General features: G+C 31.2%; 1 protein-coding gene across 3 annotated transcripts in view; it reads left to right on the top strand.

Moving 5' to 3' along the window:
• The window catches only part of LOC145259797 (dmX-like protein 2), a 441,223-nt gene that overhangs the window by 374,515 nt on the left and 46,841 nt on the right, over positions 1–19,867 (top strand). For all 3 annotated transcript variants that reach the window (XM_080117569.1, XM_080117571.1, XM_080117568.1), the window contains one exon: positions 1,598–1,769. In XM_080117569.1, the coding sequence (XP_079973695.1) occupies positions 1,598–1,769 (172 nt within the window). The remainder of the gene's footprint in view (positions 1–1,597; positions 1,770–19,867) is intronic.

Here is a 19,867-nt window from a genome sequence, read left to right as displayed (position 1 = left end):
AGTCGTGAAGGATTTCTCCTCCACTGACAGAACAAGAAATTGAAGTGCAGCATCAGAAGAACAGATACTACACTTTGAGATATTAAATCTTTTATTCAGGCTAAAATTACAAAGTAAGTTCAAACTGAACAAAAAACTTGACCGAAGAGCAAGAATGTCTGTGGAGTTGCCAAGAACTTTGTAACTATTTGACCTTTGACCTTTGACATGGCCTAACAAGAAGGGTCACAGCTTGGATAGGTTTATATATTCTCATTAAAAATGTGGAAAAAGTGTCAAGTAGAATTTTAAAATGAGTTTTATATTTTGCCGATCCGTTATGCATTCTTTCTTGATTTATCATGCAAAAATATTTGGGAAGAATTATGAAATTTTAATTAAAAATAAGTTTTAGATTCAATTCAATAAATAAATATCCTCACCGAAAATTGGGGAAAAATATTGAGTAGAATTTTAATCTAATTATATAAAAGCGAAAATGTATTTGTGTGTGCATTGTTTTTTTCTTTTTTGTATGTCGGGCAAAGGCTTTTTCCGGGGTGGGGGGGGTCACTAATTCTTACAACTTTTTATATACTTTCTAGATTATAATATCTCCGATTTACGAAACGATGTCGTCTGTATCTTTTATTTGAGCGACTTTAATGTTGCAAAATTCATGCTATGATTTCATTTCTCTATGGCGTGATGTTTAACCTAGAAAACCACACGTTGATGTTCGTTTAAGCACCTGCTTTTTTAAACGTTTAATTTCAACCATTATCACTTCTCTGCCCTCATAGCATCATGGTAAATTATCAGGCTATTCGCTTCAAGGCTTCGGGTTCAAGCCTACCTCCTTACCAAAAGTTTTTTTTTTTTTTTCTTTTACACCTACAAACAGCCGGGCAACGCTGGGCACCCCCACTAGTTTAAGATAAAAATCAGTTTTTGTATTTTGCCACTCTGCCATTTAATTACTACTCGATTAAATGACAGACTTACTTATCTCCCCATGTTTGATGAGATTTCTGCTCTTATTAGCAAAATGGGGAAAAAACTGATTTTTACTTTTAAATAAAATTCTACTTGATAATTTTTCATGATTTTTGGAGTAGTTACCTGTTTTCTGACAGATACCCAAGTATATAAAATAGTTTTCTTAATTTATTTGGAACTGGAACCAATTCCTTCGTATTATTTGGATTCTTCAGACTACTGTTCTCATCTTGAATGTGATTTTCACAAGGTTTCGGTTGATGTAACCTCCGACCTTCTTTAGTTTGTCAAACTCAGGAGTCTGCACAGAGTTTCAGATGGAACTCTTTATTTAATGCACAGTTGTGAGCAGATTCTCAAGTTTAACAAGACACACCTGAAGAAGTTTGGAGATTATATCAACTGAAACATTGTACGAATAACATTCAAGACGAGAATAGTTCAAAGAATCCAAATTATTAATCCTCATCTCAAAAGTTCAGAAACATAATACCAGATTTCTTGTTAATTACCTTCTGTTTGTGTTATTTCTACTGGCCCTTTAAGGTCATAAAACAGATAGCACAATCCCAGAACTAATGCGATACAATGTTGAAATTCTAAATTCATCTCCTTTCAGTACAACTGCTTACGGCTATGACGAGTCCGATTTTGTGCTTGTCCAAACTCCGTTTGACCAACTTCCCACCACGGCTGTGTCTACGCCCGGGACACCCATGTCATACAATTCAACCGTTGCTCCAGTTCCAAATATGCAACAATACAACACGGCTGGACGCGGTAGTAATGTGGTAAGTACCCATCTTTTACAATGTGCCCCCCTCCCTTTTTTTTAACGTTACTAATATTTCTTCTTTTTCCCACCAGGAACCTTCAATCGGAATATACTTTGCAACATAACTACATCTCCACCAAAGTTTTCTGTTTCAGAATTTTTTGAAATGAGGATTTAAAATGTGTATTAATTGCTATTCTCATCTTCAGATTGTTATATTCACAACGTTTCGACCGATGGAACCTCCGATTTATAAAACTATGGAATTTGTGCTCATTTTTGCATGAAATGCTAATCCTTATTAATCTCAAACTGTGCATCAAATGGCTACCACAATACTTAATTCACTGCACCTTATCATAACATACGGTCCATACAATTTCAACCAGATCAGCTCAGTAGTTTCTGAGAAAACTTCTTGAGTAAATGTAGCATTGTGGTAACTAATCCCTATTAATCCCTAACTATAACTATATCGAATGGATACCATAATACTTAGTTCTCTGCCCCTTGCCATATTAATGGCACATACAAAATTTAAGCCCAATCGGCAAAGTAATTTCTGATAATAATTGTACGGACAGACAGACAAAAATAAAAATGATATAGATTAAAATAAGATTGAATAAAAAAAATTTTTTTTTAATTAAAAAATAAAAAAGATCCTGTTTACAAAATTCCAGAAGTTTAGATTTTTAATGGAGAGAATATAAACATGTGAATCAGAGAAGCCAAATTTCAAAAGCTGTTTCAGACAAATAAGCAAACAAATAGGCAGTGAACAGAGAAATTCACAGTTATAAAGACACAAGTGGATTTGTGTGCAAATTCTACAGTTGTATTAATCTTTTACGTAATTTAATGTTAATGATAATCTTTCTAGGAAGTTAATTTTCTTGAAGCATTGTTTCCTGTGTATATATAAAGGTAATTTATAAGAAGCAGTACAGTGCAGAGGTGTAACGAATTGACACAAAATGAAACAAATTAAGACATAACGGTGGAATAAAAAAAATGTAAATTCATTTTTATTAATACAATACCAGTGGGACCTGTGGAAATTCCACAGAGGACAATTTCACATGTAATATATTGATGTTGGCATTCTGTGGATGTTCAGTGTAAATGGAGATGCCCTGATATTATTGTAGCTTTTTTGTTAAAACTACAAAAGTATTTATCTAAGCTAGCAGGGATGCCTGGCGTAGCCTAGTCGTAAAGTATGCTTAGTATATATTATTATAGAGTTAATGTTCTATCAATTTTTATATATTATAAAGTTGCGATTACAAAAATACATCCATATGACTTGGGTGCATCAGCTTAAACCAAAACTTCAATTTGATATAAATATTAATATTTATATATTGATGAATTAATCCCAACCAACTGTCGAAGAATAAATTTAAGCGTAGATTTTAATTTACGCTTAAATTTATTTATTTTCCCTTATATATATATATATATATATATATATATATATATATATATATAAGATTTTTATGGATACATAATTTTATAACACTTTTGAAGAACACCGAACGTAGTGTCATAATTAATTGCTGAGGGTTTAGGGGTTTTTTTTTTGTTTTTTTTTGTAGTTCAAACATAAACCATTAAAAAAAAACTTTTGAAAAAAAGATCAAAATACACTCCTAAAATATATTTCTCCTAAGCAGAAGTGTATTTTGGTCTTCTTTTCGAAAGTTTTTTTTTTAATGGTTTATGTTTATATATATATAACTTGAGTGGTTCAGCTATAATTGAAACCAAAACTTTTGAAGAATTCTTGATGAAAGTATTTATAAAAAAAAATAGATTACTGGAGGGTGCCATCAGCTATAATCGAAACCAAAACTTATGATGAATTCTTGTTAAAATTATTTATTACAAGAAATAGAAGTCCATAACAATTAAATGACAGTTACTCGGATGTAAACGTGACACACAAAATGAATAACACACACACTATTTTTTTATACATGTTTGAACTGAAGTTGAATTGATGCATGTTATGTATTTGAGGAAGAAAAATTTTCATTTAAAAATTTATTCAAGCAAATTTTAAACAAAGAATTTTACCTGATGATCAAAATTTTGACCTTTTTATGAAAAAAGAAATGAACTTTCCCATCATACCAATCTAACCCCGATGGATTAAATAAAGAGTTTAGTTTGAAATTCCCTCCTGTTTCCTGAGTCACACATAAAGATTCCCAAATTCTGCTAGAATATTCTTAAGATCGTTAAGATGCACCTGAAGAAGATCAGAGGTTTCTCCGACCGACACATTCAGTGAATATAACAATGAAAACAAGAATGGTCATTTGAATAATTCAAATAATACAAAGTCTTTACCGTATGTTTTAGTTGGCAAAGCATGCATAAAGTTTTAAGCTGTGCTATTTTTTTTGGCTTATAATAATGGGAGGGTGGGTGTTCGGGACTTGGTCTAATGATACGATTGCAGACTATGGAATCAGCTACGCAATGACAAAATCTTTATTGAATCTATACATCTTCGTTTTTGAATAAACTCGTCTTTGTGAAGAAAAATTTGATATGTCATTCAAATAAATTCCTTATGAATTTTAAAGTACATTGCTCTGATATGAAAATCTTGTGTCTTTATTACAAAGCATAGTGCAAGTCCATAGTTGAACCCAAATAAAAAAAAAAATAAAAAATAGATCAAAATCTTTATGATGTAGAACAAAGATGTCACATTCTAAAAATCACATAAATTGATCAAGTAGTTTTATTTTTATATAAAAAAATCGAATTTCATGAATAAGTAAAGGTAAATAACTCCCAAATAATTCAAACTACCAATTTTAGATTAATTGCTTAAAATCGATTTTCTTTACAACAACAAAAAAAATTACTTGATCAATTTACATGATTTCTGGAATATGACGTTTTTGTTTCGTGACAGGTATGTTTATCATAAAGATTTTTCTGTAGATTTTTATTTAGGTTGAACTGTCGACTCACACCCAAAGTGTTTATAGCAAATTCTATTTTGTTTGAGTGTGTGTGCAGTTAGCCAAATGGATGCCACGGTGATATATTCCCCTACATCTTTTTTGTGTTAATTTCGAGCTACGGCAGGAGTCTGAAATAATGGATTTTTCAGTTCCGTATCATCACGGCATTAGTTCGGGGTTAAGACTGATTTTACAGAAATCTTTGTGCAGGTCGTCTCATTTTTTTATTTTTTATTTATTTATTTTTTTTTTTATTACATTTTTCACCCCAAACAAGGCACATTGTCACTTTGATATAAGAGGTTACTATCAGGGACATAAGCTACAGGAGTACTATGTAGGGAGTTGGGCAGTAAGATGTCAGTTCACATTACACTTGAACTTCTGCATGTCAGTACAGTTGGGGAAGCAGGGACTCTGAAGGGAATTCCAAAGTCTAGCGGTTCTGGGGAAGAAACTACTGGAGTAGAAGGCCGTCTTACATCTAGGGATCTCTACTGTAAAAGGGGTGGGATTTTGCTGCTTGACAGATTTGTCGGGGGCATTTACGTCGAAGGGGTACAAGTGCTTGCAGTTCGTCAGAGCATTCAGCATTAAAGTACTTATTGAACTTACATCCTACGACGTACGAGGCAATCAAAGTATACCTTTATTTTATGACCCATATCGGCCCACTAGCTTCTTCCTGTTGCAATCAAATCTGTCAAGTGTCGGTTTCCAGTTCATACTCCCAGGTATTATTTCTTCTTGTGGGCAGACAATCCGACGAAAATAATCAAAAGCTTTCCAGTGAAGAGGTGGGATTTTGTTGCTAGTTGGGTTGGTCGGATATTTTTACCTTTGCATTATCTAAATATAATAGTAACTTGAAGAAACGGACACAAAATAATGTAATAAGTAAATAATCTTTGTTTTTCACCTTTTCAACAAAAACCCAAACAATAACACACAAAAAAAGAAATGGATTAAATAAACAAATAAAATATTTTATAAGAGCCGCTTTAGCGGTTGGGTTAGTTTAGTTTACTTCAAGGGAGACAATTTGGATTTCGTTGAAGGGAGATCACTCCTGGTGATTCTGAGACCACATTTATGTCTGAAGCCTTATTATTGTCACTCTACGCCTTCATCTACTGTGCCAGTTTGTTTTGTTGCCCCAATGAAAAGTCGTTTTGGAGCCTAAACATCATTTGCAGATTATTGATGAACAGCAGTCTCTGACTTTTTGGTTGATAATTCAATCACTCCATTTGATCCCAAGAATCTTTCTAAAGCACTTAGAATCAAACGCAACTAATGTCCTTTTTTGGTGAGTTTGAGATGCAAAATTTCTCTTTCATACAGCATTGTGGACAAGACGTTACTGTTATAATATCTAATTTAGATCTGAGGTATTTTTTGTTTCTCAAAGTCTTGCAAAACTGATTAAATTCACACACTCATTCTAAATCAATGGGATATAATTTTTGCTCATTTTATTTGGACAAAAAATCTTATTTTAATCCATTTCCCTCAACTTGTATTCAAATAATTTTAACAGACATTTAACATTTATGACAGAAGTTTCAAGTTAATACTAGGACAAAGGTTGAGGCTACATAGGTAAAATATAAACTTTGTGCAGGGTCAACCCCCCCCCCTCTCTCTCTATTTAAAAAAAAAAATGCTACTCTCTCATGGAATCGTTAATAAAAATTCAATCCTTTCTAGAATATAACCATATTTGGTACAAGTAAACTTCAATTTATGTCTGGCTTGTCCACCAACCATCAGTTATGAATGTCCAGCAATCTTTGCTTTATTACCAATCAATATTGTGGGGCACTTAGGTGATTATCTCATAAGTAGGATGTGTGATCCTAAATAGGCTTCAATTCCACATGCGTTTAACCATCCAGATTTTCTCGTTGTGGATTTATCTCAAGGGTAATGGCGATTAAAGTTAAAAATATTTAGCATTACTTTAGGCAGGTTTTGTTGCATAATGATCTTCCCCCCCTCAAAAAGAAAAAAACATATGCCACCCACCTATGGAGTCATTAATAATATTCAATCTTTTGTGCAATTCAACCATATTTGGTACAAATAAACTTCACCCTATGCCTGAGTTACCTACCAAATTTAATGGCCTTCTGCAGGTATATTTTCCATTTTTCAGTTATGTTGTGTAATCTATGAATAAATAAGGTTGACTAACCGAGTCAAATCAAGTCACTGATGTTAAGTGAGGTTAATTGTATGGTTCTGTTAGCGGTGATAGTTTGAAGCGTGGGTTTTATCTAGGGGAGATAACTAAAAACTCAATTTTTGCTAATTGCGTTTGAAAACTGTTTTCATAAATAAAAATCGAAATATTGAATTTCAAGTAATACCAATGGTTTCTATTTAATTGCCATGTTGCATTAATTAAAATATATAAAAATTATGAAACCTAATGAAGTCAAAAATTAATTATTAATGAAAACAAAGACAATTAGCAAAAATTGAGTTTTTAGTTATCTCCCCTAGATAAAACCTGTGATTCAAACTATTGCCTGCATGCAAATATTCTCCCGTGATTAAAAAAAATACATTAGAGTTGCTCGGGAGTAGAACTAATGACAGGCTAGAATGATAACACAAAAAAAAAAGGATGGCTTAAACCACCCATTTCCCTTAATGCTGATGGCGGGTAAAACTGCAGTTTAGCGGCCTCAACATAATGATGTGAAATAATGTACAAGTGATACATATTTTTTATTTCATTATTTTTGCTAAATACTAGTAAATTACAAACCATTTTGAGTTAAAATCTATTTAGTGTTACGCTTGTAATATTAAGAAAAACATGTTTGAAATGTGTACATATGCTAACATAATAACTAATTTGGATTTTTTTTTTTTTTTCGTATTTATTCTGATAAATAAATATGATAAGTCACCCTCACTCCTAGGGGGGGGGGATGCTTTCCATCTCACCCGTTTAGAGCAGCAAAATTTCAGCTTCATTTTTGCCGCTTGTTGTATTTTTTCGCCTAAGTCCCAGGTCTCTTGCTGTTTGCTTTTGGAGTTATCCCCCCCCTTTTTAATCACTTGTAAAATTAGCTTCTTGATTGTTTTAACTGTCTATTTTATCATTGTGTATTGTGTAATCCGGAAAACAATTTAATAACGTCTTTTGTATCATGAAGCCGATTTTGCTGTTGATTTATTTCCAAATATATATTTTTTTAAATACTGTCTTTGCTTTATATATATATATATATATATATATATATATATATATATATATATATATATATATATATATACATACACACTAATAAACATTACTCCTCTTCATTTCTGCCCTTTACATAGATTACTAACCACTCTGCCTAAAATGCATCTTTAAAATTTTTAAATCCTTGTTTTTTTTTTTTTTTAAATAATTTTTTTAATGAAAAATTAAAATTCCTTTATGATGTATAATTATATACAGGGTGTGGGATAAGTAATGCCCCCCCCCCTTTTTTTTTTTTTTTAAAGTGAAACGAATTGAGAACATTTTGTTAAAATGTCGTTTTTTGACGTTTAACTTGACGTTAAAAAACATTATTTTTGCACCAACCTAATATCTTATATATTTTTTTTAATATGAATGTATTTTAAAGGTAAATAAAAGTAAAAGATAAAAAAAAAAGACATTACTTATTCCCCACCCTGTATATTAAGGACGATAGGTTGTGTATACAGTATAACAACGGTGTCGTAATTATTATTATTTTTTTATTTTTTATTTTTTTTTTTGCTATTACAAGTAGTCCCTCATTTTTTTGCCAAAAGAGATGCAACATTTTTTGATAAAGAGCGGAGGACTGCTTGAAATAAGAAAAAAAAAAAAAATAATTCAGAAACATTTTTATGTTTCGTACACCACCAATCATTCTTAAAATTTTTAAACACAGAAGAAAAAAAACGACAATATAAAAATATATACTAATGCATATAAATTTGTTTAATGATTCAATAAAGCGATTACATAAATTAGGGGTTCAGGATATATATGCTCTTCATACCTAGGTATTTCAAAGTTTAATGCTTCTCATCTATCTTAGATACCCCATTTTTTTTCCCGTTCCTAATGTAGTCATCGCTAAACATCACATTTCTAATTTGTTATCTAACACCTCCTCTCTTCTTCTGATGAGAAACACTAGGTTTCGAAATACCTAGGTATAAAGAGCATATATATGCCACACCCATAATTGATGTAATCTCCCTATTGGATGAACAATTAAATTTACATGCATTTGTATATATTTTTATATTGTCGTTCTTTTTCCTTCTGTATATAAGCTCCACCCCAAATGTTGGGCTTTGTATTATTCCGATAAATTTCCTTTTAAAGAATTTAAGGGTAATTACAATTATGTAAATTCCTTGTCCGGGGCAGAAAAACTATATTGTTTTTGTAATTATTATCGTTTATTTTGTTATGAGCATTCTCCTATTCTTTGCCAAAAAAGGATACAAAAGTTTTGATAAAGAGCGGAGGACTGCTTGAAATATGATAATAAAAAGAATAATAAATTCAAGAACAACATTGTTTTCGTACTTCATTACACCACCACTCATTCTTTAAATTCTTGTCTGTTTCTATGTATGAACAAACAAATATGGAGGGATTTACAAGTATGCAAAGTCCTTGTTCATAAACAAGAAGTACAAGACAAAATGAATTAAGAAAATAATCATCTTTACCTTGTTTATTCCTTTATTAAGCATTTTTATCAGGATAGGATTTTAAAAGGCGCTTCTACAGAATTGGGACGAGATTTTGTAGTTGCTAAATGGAGTTTTCAGATAAAAAAACAATGGTTTCAACTGTTTTTTTTTGTTTGTTTTTTTTTGTCAATTCTAATAAGCCACAATTGGTAGCTTCCAAATTATGCAGTTGAATTTATCTGAATATTATTGAATCATTAAACAAAACCAACTTTAATCGTGTTAGCAGGTGAAAAATTGCCATCATCTTGTTTAAATCAAAACGGAAAATTAACTCCCTTTTAAACTCTCCTGTGTCTTACAATCGTTTTCATCAAATTCTATTTTTTATTTTCTTTAATCAATAATTTTCTACCTTATCGATTTTCGTAATTTTTGGATATAATCATCTTAAAAATATGAGAAATACGTAGATACCATTGTTTTCATGTGAAATTCAGTTTTACGATTTCCGAAATTTCGTCCCAATAGTGTAGAAGCGCTTTTTATTTTTCTATTTTTCCTGTGCCCGGTCGGAGAAATCCTTATAGACCGAGATAATTTCGTTCTCAATCCAGAATACTCCTTTTTGAAGGTTGCTAGATACCCCTACTATCACTTCACATAAAAAAAATGGTATTTATGCGCTTATGTTACCGTGCTGAAATAATTACGTTATTATTAAGAAAGTCATTCTCAACATCGCCTTTTATAAAATTTTAAATACTAAAAATATGAATATAAATGGATGATATTTGATGACAAGGTTATTGTTAAAAAAAAAAAAATGTTTAAATTTCTTTTCACTTTAATCATGAAACTTTGGTCAGTTTATCTACTTTAAAGCAACTTAAAACTTGAACTTTCCTTTAGTTTTCATGACAGCTTGACTTTAGCCCCCAAAAGGCTCAAGTGATCCCGACTTTTAATTCATCCTTTGTGTTACTGCTGGATCTGTTGGTGTCTTATTGTGCATCATTTAACACAAAGAAGTCAAGGGTGTTGCAGTCAGACAAACTAAAGGGCTAGATGTTAAGAGGAGTATTGTTGACCAGGGCTGTGTCTTTTGGTTGGTATGGCAGGGAACCAAGTCCTGATCCTACATGTATGGCTTACCTGATCGATCCAAGAACACGAATGTAACAGTCAGAGAAAGAAGGATAGGGCATGATGTCACCTAAGATAATAGCATCAGAGCTTGGATTATACGTTTTTCTATCTGGTGTTGGATTGTAATTGAATCCTAAATAAGTATAAGTTATGTTTGTCATTTCATCCTTCCTACATTTTTGGTCGTCATTTTACAAAATCACATCAACTGATGAAAGAGTTTTATTTAAAAGAAAAAAAGAAACTCCTATCTTTACATCATCAATGCTCTGATCCCCATCTGGCATTAATTTAAATGGATGGCTCTCGTCTAGGAGAAGCCCCATGTTTTGACAAGCTTCTGGGCTTGACCTTCACTCCTGATATGAAATGGAACACGTACATCAAGTCTGTTGCCAAGGTCGCTGGAAAGATGGTGGGATCCTTCTACCGCTCCAGAAGATATTTCACTACTGATGCAATTCTCTATCTATGTAAAAGCCAAGTACTTCCAAGGATGGAATACTGCTGCCATATCTGGGCAGGAGCTGCTAAAAACAGCCTATCCTGCCTTTACAGAGTACAAAATAGACTTCGTCGCTTAGTGGGGGATGCCCATTTTCTCTTCCCTGCAACCTCTCTCCCACAGAAGAGACGTTGCAAGCCTATCTTTGTTTTATCGTTATTTCCATGGCTGGTGCTCGTCTGAACTCCAATCTCTGGTCCCCCCCTTGTTAATCTTTTACAAAAAAACACCCATCTAGCTGAATCCACTGTCAAAAACTTTCCCCACTCTTTATCTATGCCTAAATCAAAACGTAGATTCCATGAACAAAGCTTCTTTCTTAGAACTGCACGCCTGTGGAACTCTGTTCCGTCTGCTTGCTTCCCTCCTGACTACAACTTGGATGTCTTCAAGTCCAACATAAACAAATTCCTGATGAACCGCCCCCTTAAGTAGACACTTTAAATATCCACACTAACATACTGTACTTACAATAACCCTTATCCCCGAGTGGCTTCCGGGCCTTGATAAGTGGTGACCACCTTGAAAAAAAAAAATTAAATCTTATCTCTAAATGACCATGTGATGCTATTTCGAAATTCAGCACTGATTAGCTCCCCTTAAAATAGCTCTTCAAGAATAATTTTACTGAGTTATAAGTTTACAATCAGCCTTATACATCTTTGTGATGTATATGAATTCACATTAATAGTTTAAGAATGATTTTATTTATAAAAATAAAACTACTTGACCAATTTATTTCATTTTTGGAATATGATTTTTTTTTTTTAACATCATAAAGATTTTTGTTCGTTTGCTTTTTCTTGGGAAGGGGGGGGGCGGTTTTAGACAACCACCAAGATAATTGATGTAAAAATAAACACCTAAAGAAAACTCAGGAGAAAATAAATGAAAACGAATATGCAAATATTAATTTTCCCTTTACTCCGACAAAAATTAGAAAGAAAAAATTTCTTTTGATTTGCTTCTAATAGGTATTAAATACTGTAATAGAAAAAAAGGTTTAAAGAACACTTTTTTCATATCAAGTGGACATAGTTTATATATATGTATATTTTTTTTTAATATTTATTCATTTATTTAAACATTTACTGAGAGATATGTTGGTTCAAAATTAACGGGAAAACTCTAATATACTTGCATATCAGACAAAATGTAAGAATCTACACAAAAAATTATGGAAAATCATCAAGTAGAATTTTAATTAGTTTAATTTGTTTAAATCTTATTGTGTTTTGTTTATTTGTGCTCCCCCCCCCCACCCCATCAATTACTGCAGGGCTATTATAGGGTCAAATGAAGTATTTTTATTGAAGAATTGTATTTTTTGGAATCATTTTTAGGATGTAGATGTGTTCTTGGTTTGTGTAACCTTTTGTTTTGTAGAATAGGGGTGACTATTGTTCTATTTTTAGATTTTCCAGTACAGTCCAATTGCTTTTAGGAAATTCAATATATCTTTTATTTGTACAGTGCTTAAAAGTTGTTTTTTAGGTTGCTTACTTGGAAGAAACAGGATCTTATTTTGAAGTCCTTGCATTCAATTAGTATGTGTTTAATGGACAGAATTTGTGAAATTATACATGGGGGGGGGGCATCTTCGACTATATAACCTATACATAGTCTGGCTAGGATAACTTCTTCCTTTCTCTACTTCCTATATCCCAGTTGCCATTCTTTGACAGTAAGAAAGATGTGGTGTAATTTATTAGGGCAGTTGTTCCATGCTTCCCGCGATTTAGTAAAAATGTATCTGTTCCTATTTACAATGCCTCCCCACGGGACAGAGTTAGACACCAGGGTCGTTTTTTAACGTTGGAAATCTGTGTATACTACTGTATTGAAGCTAAAAAGTAGAATTTTAATTAAAAATAGAATTTTTTGAATACCGGTACACTATCCTTTTGTTTTTTTTTTGTTTATTTGTCCTCTCCTCGCCCCCTCAATTACTCCAACGTCATTCTAGGACTAAATTAGATTTTTATTGAAGTTTTTTGGTTTATGGAATCCTTTTTAGTTTGTAGATGCGTTCTTGGTTGTGTAACCTGTTCTGACAATACAATTATAAAAATAAAAACTGTTCAACCTTAAAATGACCGTAGAGTGGTTGAGTGGCTATTGTACACCAAGGAAACAATTTAATTAAAAACATATTAGTTTTATTATATACTAGTGGCTGCACTGCGTCAGCACACACAACACTGAGTCAAACACAAAATCAAGTACATTCAACATCATTTTACCATCAACGCTTACCTTTGAACTTGGAGTATGGGAAATTCCCATATGCACAAAACAAAATCACTGAAAAAACTAAAATACCCTAAGGGTAAAGATAATTAGTAAACGTTGGATAAAATGATGGTTAAAATTATTACAATCTTGCCAGGATTCGAACCTGGAATCTTCTGATTTGTAGTCAGATGCGTTATCCATTGCACCACAAGTCCTGTCCGTATGCTGAAAGATATTATCGTGACTGTATACAGACAGTGCTGAATTTCATTGACATGGGCAGATAACTTTTTCGACAAGTTTACGAAACGGCCCAAAATCCCTTATTTTGGGCTTTTTGTGTGACTCAATGTTGTTCGTTATGAACCGTATATGGATAAGGGCAATCTAGGGACTCACACCTTTCGGGGAAAAAATAGTTTTTCAATTTGGTGCATCCGTTCAAAAGTTATATATATACACACACACACGTAAATAAACATTTTGAATTTTATTAATAGTATAGATTTCCAATTCTCTATTGGCACAAACATGCTTTCCATATTTAATTTAGAAGAGTTCCATAAAACAGAGAATAGGCGAGATATCCGTCTGATATTTCTTATACGGAGATGTAAAATTGATTCCATATTCTCTGTCTGAGTCTGCCAATCCATGATTCCTAATCTCCACTTAAAATCTTTCTTTTTTTTTAATATATTGAGGGAGGAAGCATTGATTGAGAACTCCTGGTCTCTATTTTTGTCTAATTTTTCGAATGAGTTGGTGTGTGTATTTTTTTTTTTTTTTTTGTTCTAAATTCAAAGTGCCATAATTCTTGATAGGAAACCAATTTCTATTTTTTTAAATATTGTTTTAATATACAGATACATTATATAAGGGAGACGGACAGTGAAAGTGATTTTGTTTTTTTGAACAAAAAATGTATTTTACTCCCGATTTTAAAAAAAAAAGAAAAAAAAGAGGGCTATCTGATTGTTATGAAATTTTCAGTATTTATTCCTTCCAAAACTTCTGACCCTGATTTTGTGCCTTTGTTGTAAAACAGATTCCAAACTAAAATAAATTCATATTATTTAGATCCTTCTGACTACTGTTCTCATCTTGAGCGTTATTTTCACAATGTTTCAGCCATTATAACCCCTGACCTTCTTCAGGTGTATCTTGTTGAACCTAGGAATCGTTCTGTGGAAAATGGGAATCTTTCGAATGGAACCTTTTTTTTTTAATCCATGGGGGTTGCATGCTCTCGTTCTGTCAACTATGACTTGGTAGAAATCTAATTCACATTGAATTTTTGTGTTGCCCAAAATTAGTATCCTTTGAAATTCAATGCAGATTCTTCAAGTTCAATAGAAAGGTTCCCGGGTTCAACAAGATACATCTGAAGGTGAGAGGTTGCATCAGGCAAAACATAATGAGAATAGTAGTCCAAATGAAGAAAACTATAAATCCTCATCTCAAAAATTCGAAAACAGAACAAATTCTTTAACTCGCATTTTTTTTTTTTTTTTTTTTTTTTTTTTTTAGTCAAATATTTTAATAATTTCACATGAACATTTTTTTTTTTTTTAACTTTCAATTTATATTTTAATTATCTTGGTGTGTTTTTTTTTTTTTTTTTTAATAATTTTCTAGCATATTTCAGAATTTTTCATTTTTCAAAAATATTTTCATAATAGAAATATCATGGCTCTTTTCATTATGATTATTTTAGCTCTGGTTTCTACATTGAGCACTTTTATCGTAAACCTAGGATTAAAGTTATTTTTTAGCAGGTTTGCCATTCTCACTTTATATGGGGGGATTCAAACTCTATCACAAAATCACTCTTGACTTTGTAGGCTGGTATTTTATATCCAGGTTATTGGCAATTAACACGAAAAGTGAGGGAAATTATCTATAAATGCTAAATCAGCGAGCATAAATATTAACATATCTATATAATTATCCACTGACACGTGTTTTGTCATCTACGACTCATCAGAGTGGCTGAATCTAGCAAGATTTGAAATCGGGACCCCATGGTAATGAGCCGTGGGGTCCCGATTTCAAATCTCGCTAGATTCAGCTACTCTGATGAGTTGTAGACGACAAAACACGTGTCAGTGGATAATTATATTTAAAAAAAAATAATATATATACCGCTCTCCATGTGGGGCTACCAAATTGGTTAAAGGGAAAATTATTCCCAACTCGCATTTAGGTAAAAATGCACTTTCGTAAATAATTGAATTCATTCAAAAACGTATTACAAAAACAAATAACATCTATATACACATATATATATATATCTGTGTATATATATATATATATATATATATATATATGTATATATATATATATATATATACATATATATATATATATATATATATATCTGTATATAATTTTATTAATGTAAACAAATTTACATGATTGCAGCACTGGACATGCTAATGTTCCGGACAAATGGTCAGTTAAAACCAGAAGTCCTCATCAGATAACTTAGGACTGGTTTCTTCTGTGGAAAGCAACCATTTATTAAGTTGCCTGATGAAGACTTATGGTTTTAACCAACCATTTGTCTGAAACATTAGCATGTCTAATGTTGTGACTATGTAAATTTGTTTATATTAATAAATATATGTTGCTCTTCTTTTATTGAGCACTCTTAATAACCTTGTTAAATTCATTAGTTGAATACCTTTAACCTGGTGTGTATATATATATATATATATATATATATATATATATATATATATATATATATGTGTGTGTGTGTGTTATCTGTTTTTGTTTTTGTGATACGTTTTGAATGAATTCAATTATTTATGAAAGTGCATTTTTACCTAAATGCGAGTTGGGAATAATTTTCCTTTTAACCAGTTTTGTGTATTTAGACAGCATGTTTTCCTTCAGACAGATATTGTTAAATAGCACGGAGTGTTTTTGCTTAATTATCTTTTTTTTGAAATTTTTTCATTTCTCATTCTTATGTCTCAGTCGAATTTGTGTAGGAAAATTCCGTAGTCATTTTCTTCCATCTGTTTTTTTTTTTTTTTTTTTCACTATTTCATGTAATTTAAATGTTATTTTAACTGAAGCATATAAAAGCATCCAGATTTTAAATGAAGCAGTAATCAAAAACTGCCTTAAGATGACTGAAAAAAAATCAGTTGAAAGTACTTGCAAAAAAAAAAATCAAAACAGATGAACGAAAACAACTACAGAACTTTCCTAACACAAATTTGTCCGAGACATAAGAATGACTATTCGAAAAATGGAAAACTTACAAAAAAAAAAAGATCATAAAGCAAAAACACTCCATGCTATGTAACAATATCTGTCTGAATATATATATATATATATATATATATATATATATATATATATATAAATTACAATAAGTTTACCAAGGTAATCAAAATGGTAAGCTTAAAATATATTATAAATATTAAAGAGTTAATATTTACAAGTAAAATAAACTCAGCCAGATGTAAAAGCTCAATAAAACCGAAAAGGAAATAGAGCTTATAATATGAACAAATGATTAATAAAACATGTTAAAAGACATCTTGAAAAAGAGTTAAAAACATACTTAATTTTAAGAAAGGAAACACAAGATAAGTGGATAGTCCTTAATCCGCGGAGTTTCGAAGAAATACTCTCCTTCTCATCCGAGGGCAGGAATTAGCAAAATGCAGGATCGGATTTTGCATATAAAAGTATTTAATGAAACTACAAGTAAGTCACAGATCTTACTTGGTTAAAAAAAAGGGTGAGGTAAGGGGAACAGGAGGCAAAAGAAAAATGATAAAAAGATTTCACATGAATGGACAGTCCGGTGAAGGATAAAAATCCAAAAATGGTAAAATCCAAAATGATCAAATTTAAAATTTCAATCCAATGGATAAATTCCAAATAGTCCAAAATAATCCAAAAGGCAGAGTTCCTTGGAAATTAAATATGTTTTTAACTCTTTTTCAAGATGTCTTTTAACATGTTTTATTAATCATTTGTTCATATATATATATATATATATATATATATATATATATATATATATATATATATATATATATATATAAATTAGAATTTTCACAATGTGAGATGATATATTTTTAGTTGGGCTGTGGAAATAAATGTGTGTGTGTGCATGTATCTTGACGATTTAACACAAAGGTGTTAAAGTGGTTTACAGCTGTTTCAAGGCAGTGTTTATTATTCAGAGTTCATTTCAGAAACATTCTTAAATCACCCCAAGTTGTCTTTACTTTTATTAAAAGCTAATTTCCAATGTTTTTTTTTTTTTTGTTTTTCTTTTGCTTAATTTTACTCTCAGTATTTTTAATGTGTATTCTTACCTTTTCTGCTAGTTCATCAATCTTGTTTGCGAGTCAAACTCGGTAAATGCAAAGAGTGTATACATCTTTTGGGGACACCGTGTGCATGTTCAGCGTTTATGGCATATCTGCATATTATTGCAATTAAAAAAAAAAAAAAAAAATTACACAAAAAAAATAATTTTTTTTTTTTTACTCTTTTTTTTTTTTTACTCTTTTTTTTTTTTTACTCTTGTTTTTTTTTACTCTTTTTTTTTACTCTTTTTTTTTTTTTTTACTCTTTTTTTTTTTTACTCTTTTTTTTTTTTACTCTTTTTTTTTTTTACTCTTTTTTTTTTTTACTCTTTTTTTTTTTTTACTTTGAACTAAGTTTCTTTTTTGGTTCATGTTTTTAAAAGCTTCTCAACTAATTTCAGCATAGATTTTTCTGCTCCCAATAACCTTAACATCTCTTGAAAATGGATAACCTGAAAATTGATTATATGTGAATTATTAAGTTTTTGTTCTTGTTGCCGTATGTCTCCTCTATGGTTGTCATCTATCAATATTGTCTCTTCAATGTGATACGATATTCAATATTACCCATATTATTCTATAACAGCACATATAACACGTAAAGCTCCCTTGTCGGATTTTTCAAGTCAGACCCAAATAGCATCGAAGCTGAAAAATCTTTGATTCTGGCCAGCCAATTTTGAGTTATTGTTGTTCCATATTCTTAGCAATAACTTTTAAAATGGCCTAGTCTCATAATTCAATATTACTCATTGTATACTAGTATATCTAACACATAAAATTCTTTTGTTGGATTTCAAAGTCAGACCCAGATAGCATTTAATCTGACAAATCAAACTTTGCTTTTGACTAGCCAATTTTTATTTGTGATTATTGTTCCATGTTCTTAACAATATCATAATGTAGTTAGCTACAATTTTTAAAATGACTTAGTCCAGGGATAGATTACTGTTAATAAAATAAACAATTATTTAATAATCACCTGAAAATAAATATCAGCAAAGATTATAACTCTCTTTAAATTGAACAAGGTAACAACAAATTTGCGCCGATTTTATTATAGTGGGTTGCATAAACAAAAGATTGGAACATAATGGATTATTACTGGATTAGAACAAATAGATCACAGTATAAGTAAAACTGTTTACAGAGAAGATTTCTGTTTCGAAGATGAGACGACGGTGATAAGCCAGATATGGTTCCTTTCTGATTAATCATTATCTTGCTCTCAGAGGAGGTGAAAGGTCCCCTCCTTTCCTTATGTTAAGAATGGTTTTCTTGTCCACTTGACTGTATAATTATCCAACCAAAAGAGACAGCATAAACCGGAAGTTAAAAAGAGCACATAATCTCGGCTATAACCATGAAATATAAATGAAACGATAAAACATATTTTTATTACAAACTAGGTGCTATCTGGTGTTGTCCAGAATTTTTTTTTTTTTTTTTTTTTTTTGGTGGTGGTGGTGGGGGGGGGGTATCAAATTGTTTTTTGGGGGTTTTTTTTTTCTAAATGGGATTTTAACAATTAAATTTGATTTTTTTATAAAACTATGAATACTTTTTGTTAAGGTAATTTTTGTCTAATATCTATTTTTAAAAATTATTGCATATAATAAAAAAAAAAAAAAAAAAACTTACAGAAATTTAAATTAAATAAGGATTTGCTGAAAATTGTAAAGCTAATTTTGGTAAGCATTAAAGAGCATGTGCAGAGTAGCACGCAAGATAAATTCCATGCAGGCATTTAAAATTGATTTTATGTTATTCTTGTATATTAAACAAGTACTTCAGACGCAAAGTGTCCCGATTGGATAATGTATTAATCACTCAGCGTGGAAGCATAAATTTGCGCAAAAGAAAATAGTGCGTCAACATTCACTTCGTTGCCCCGCACGTATCAAAACATATGCTAGACTGGTTTGATTGGAATGTGAATATCTGTTCAGTTTGAAGTTTACAATCAGAATCAGGAAAGTACGGTACAAACAGTTCCGCAGAAGTACCTCATATGCAAAGTGTCCCGATTGGATAATGTATTAATCACTCAGCATGGAAACATAAGTTTGCACAAAAGAAAATAGTTCACAAACAAATAAGTGTTAAAGCATCTTTTCACACTTTCTAGGTGCACATTCTTTCTGAATTGTTCAGTGTTGGGTTAATACACCATCAGCGAAGGTTGAAGGCTGCGGCCAGAGCAGAATGCAAG

The sequence above is a fragment of the Euprymna scolopes genome, chromosome 35 (assembly GCF_053919585.1).
Source record: "Euprymna scolopes isolate OS-2025 chromosome 35, ASM5391958v1, whole genome shotgun sequence".
Classification (NCBI taxonomy): domain Eukaryota; kingdom Metazoa; phylum Mollusca; class Cephalopoda; order Sepiida; family Sepiolidae; genus Euprymna; species Euprymna scolopes.
This window is presented reverse-complemented; position numbering and strand designations above follow the sequence as displayed.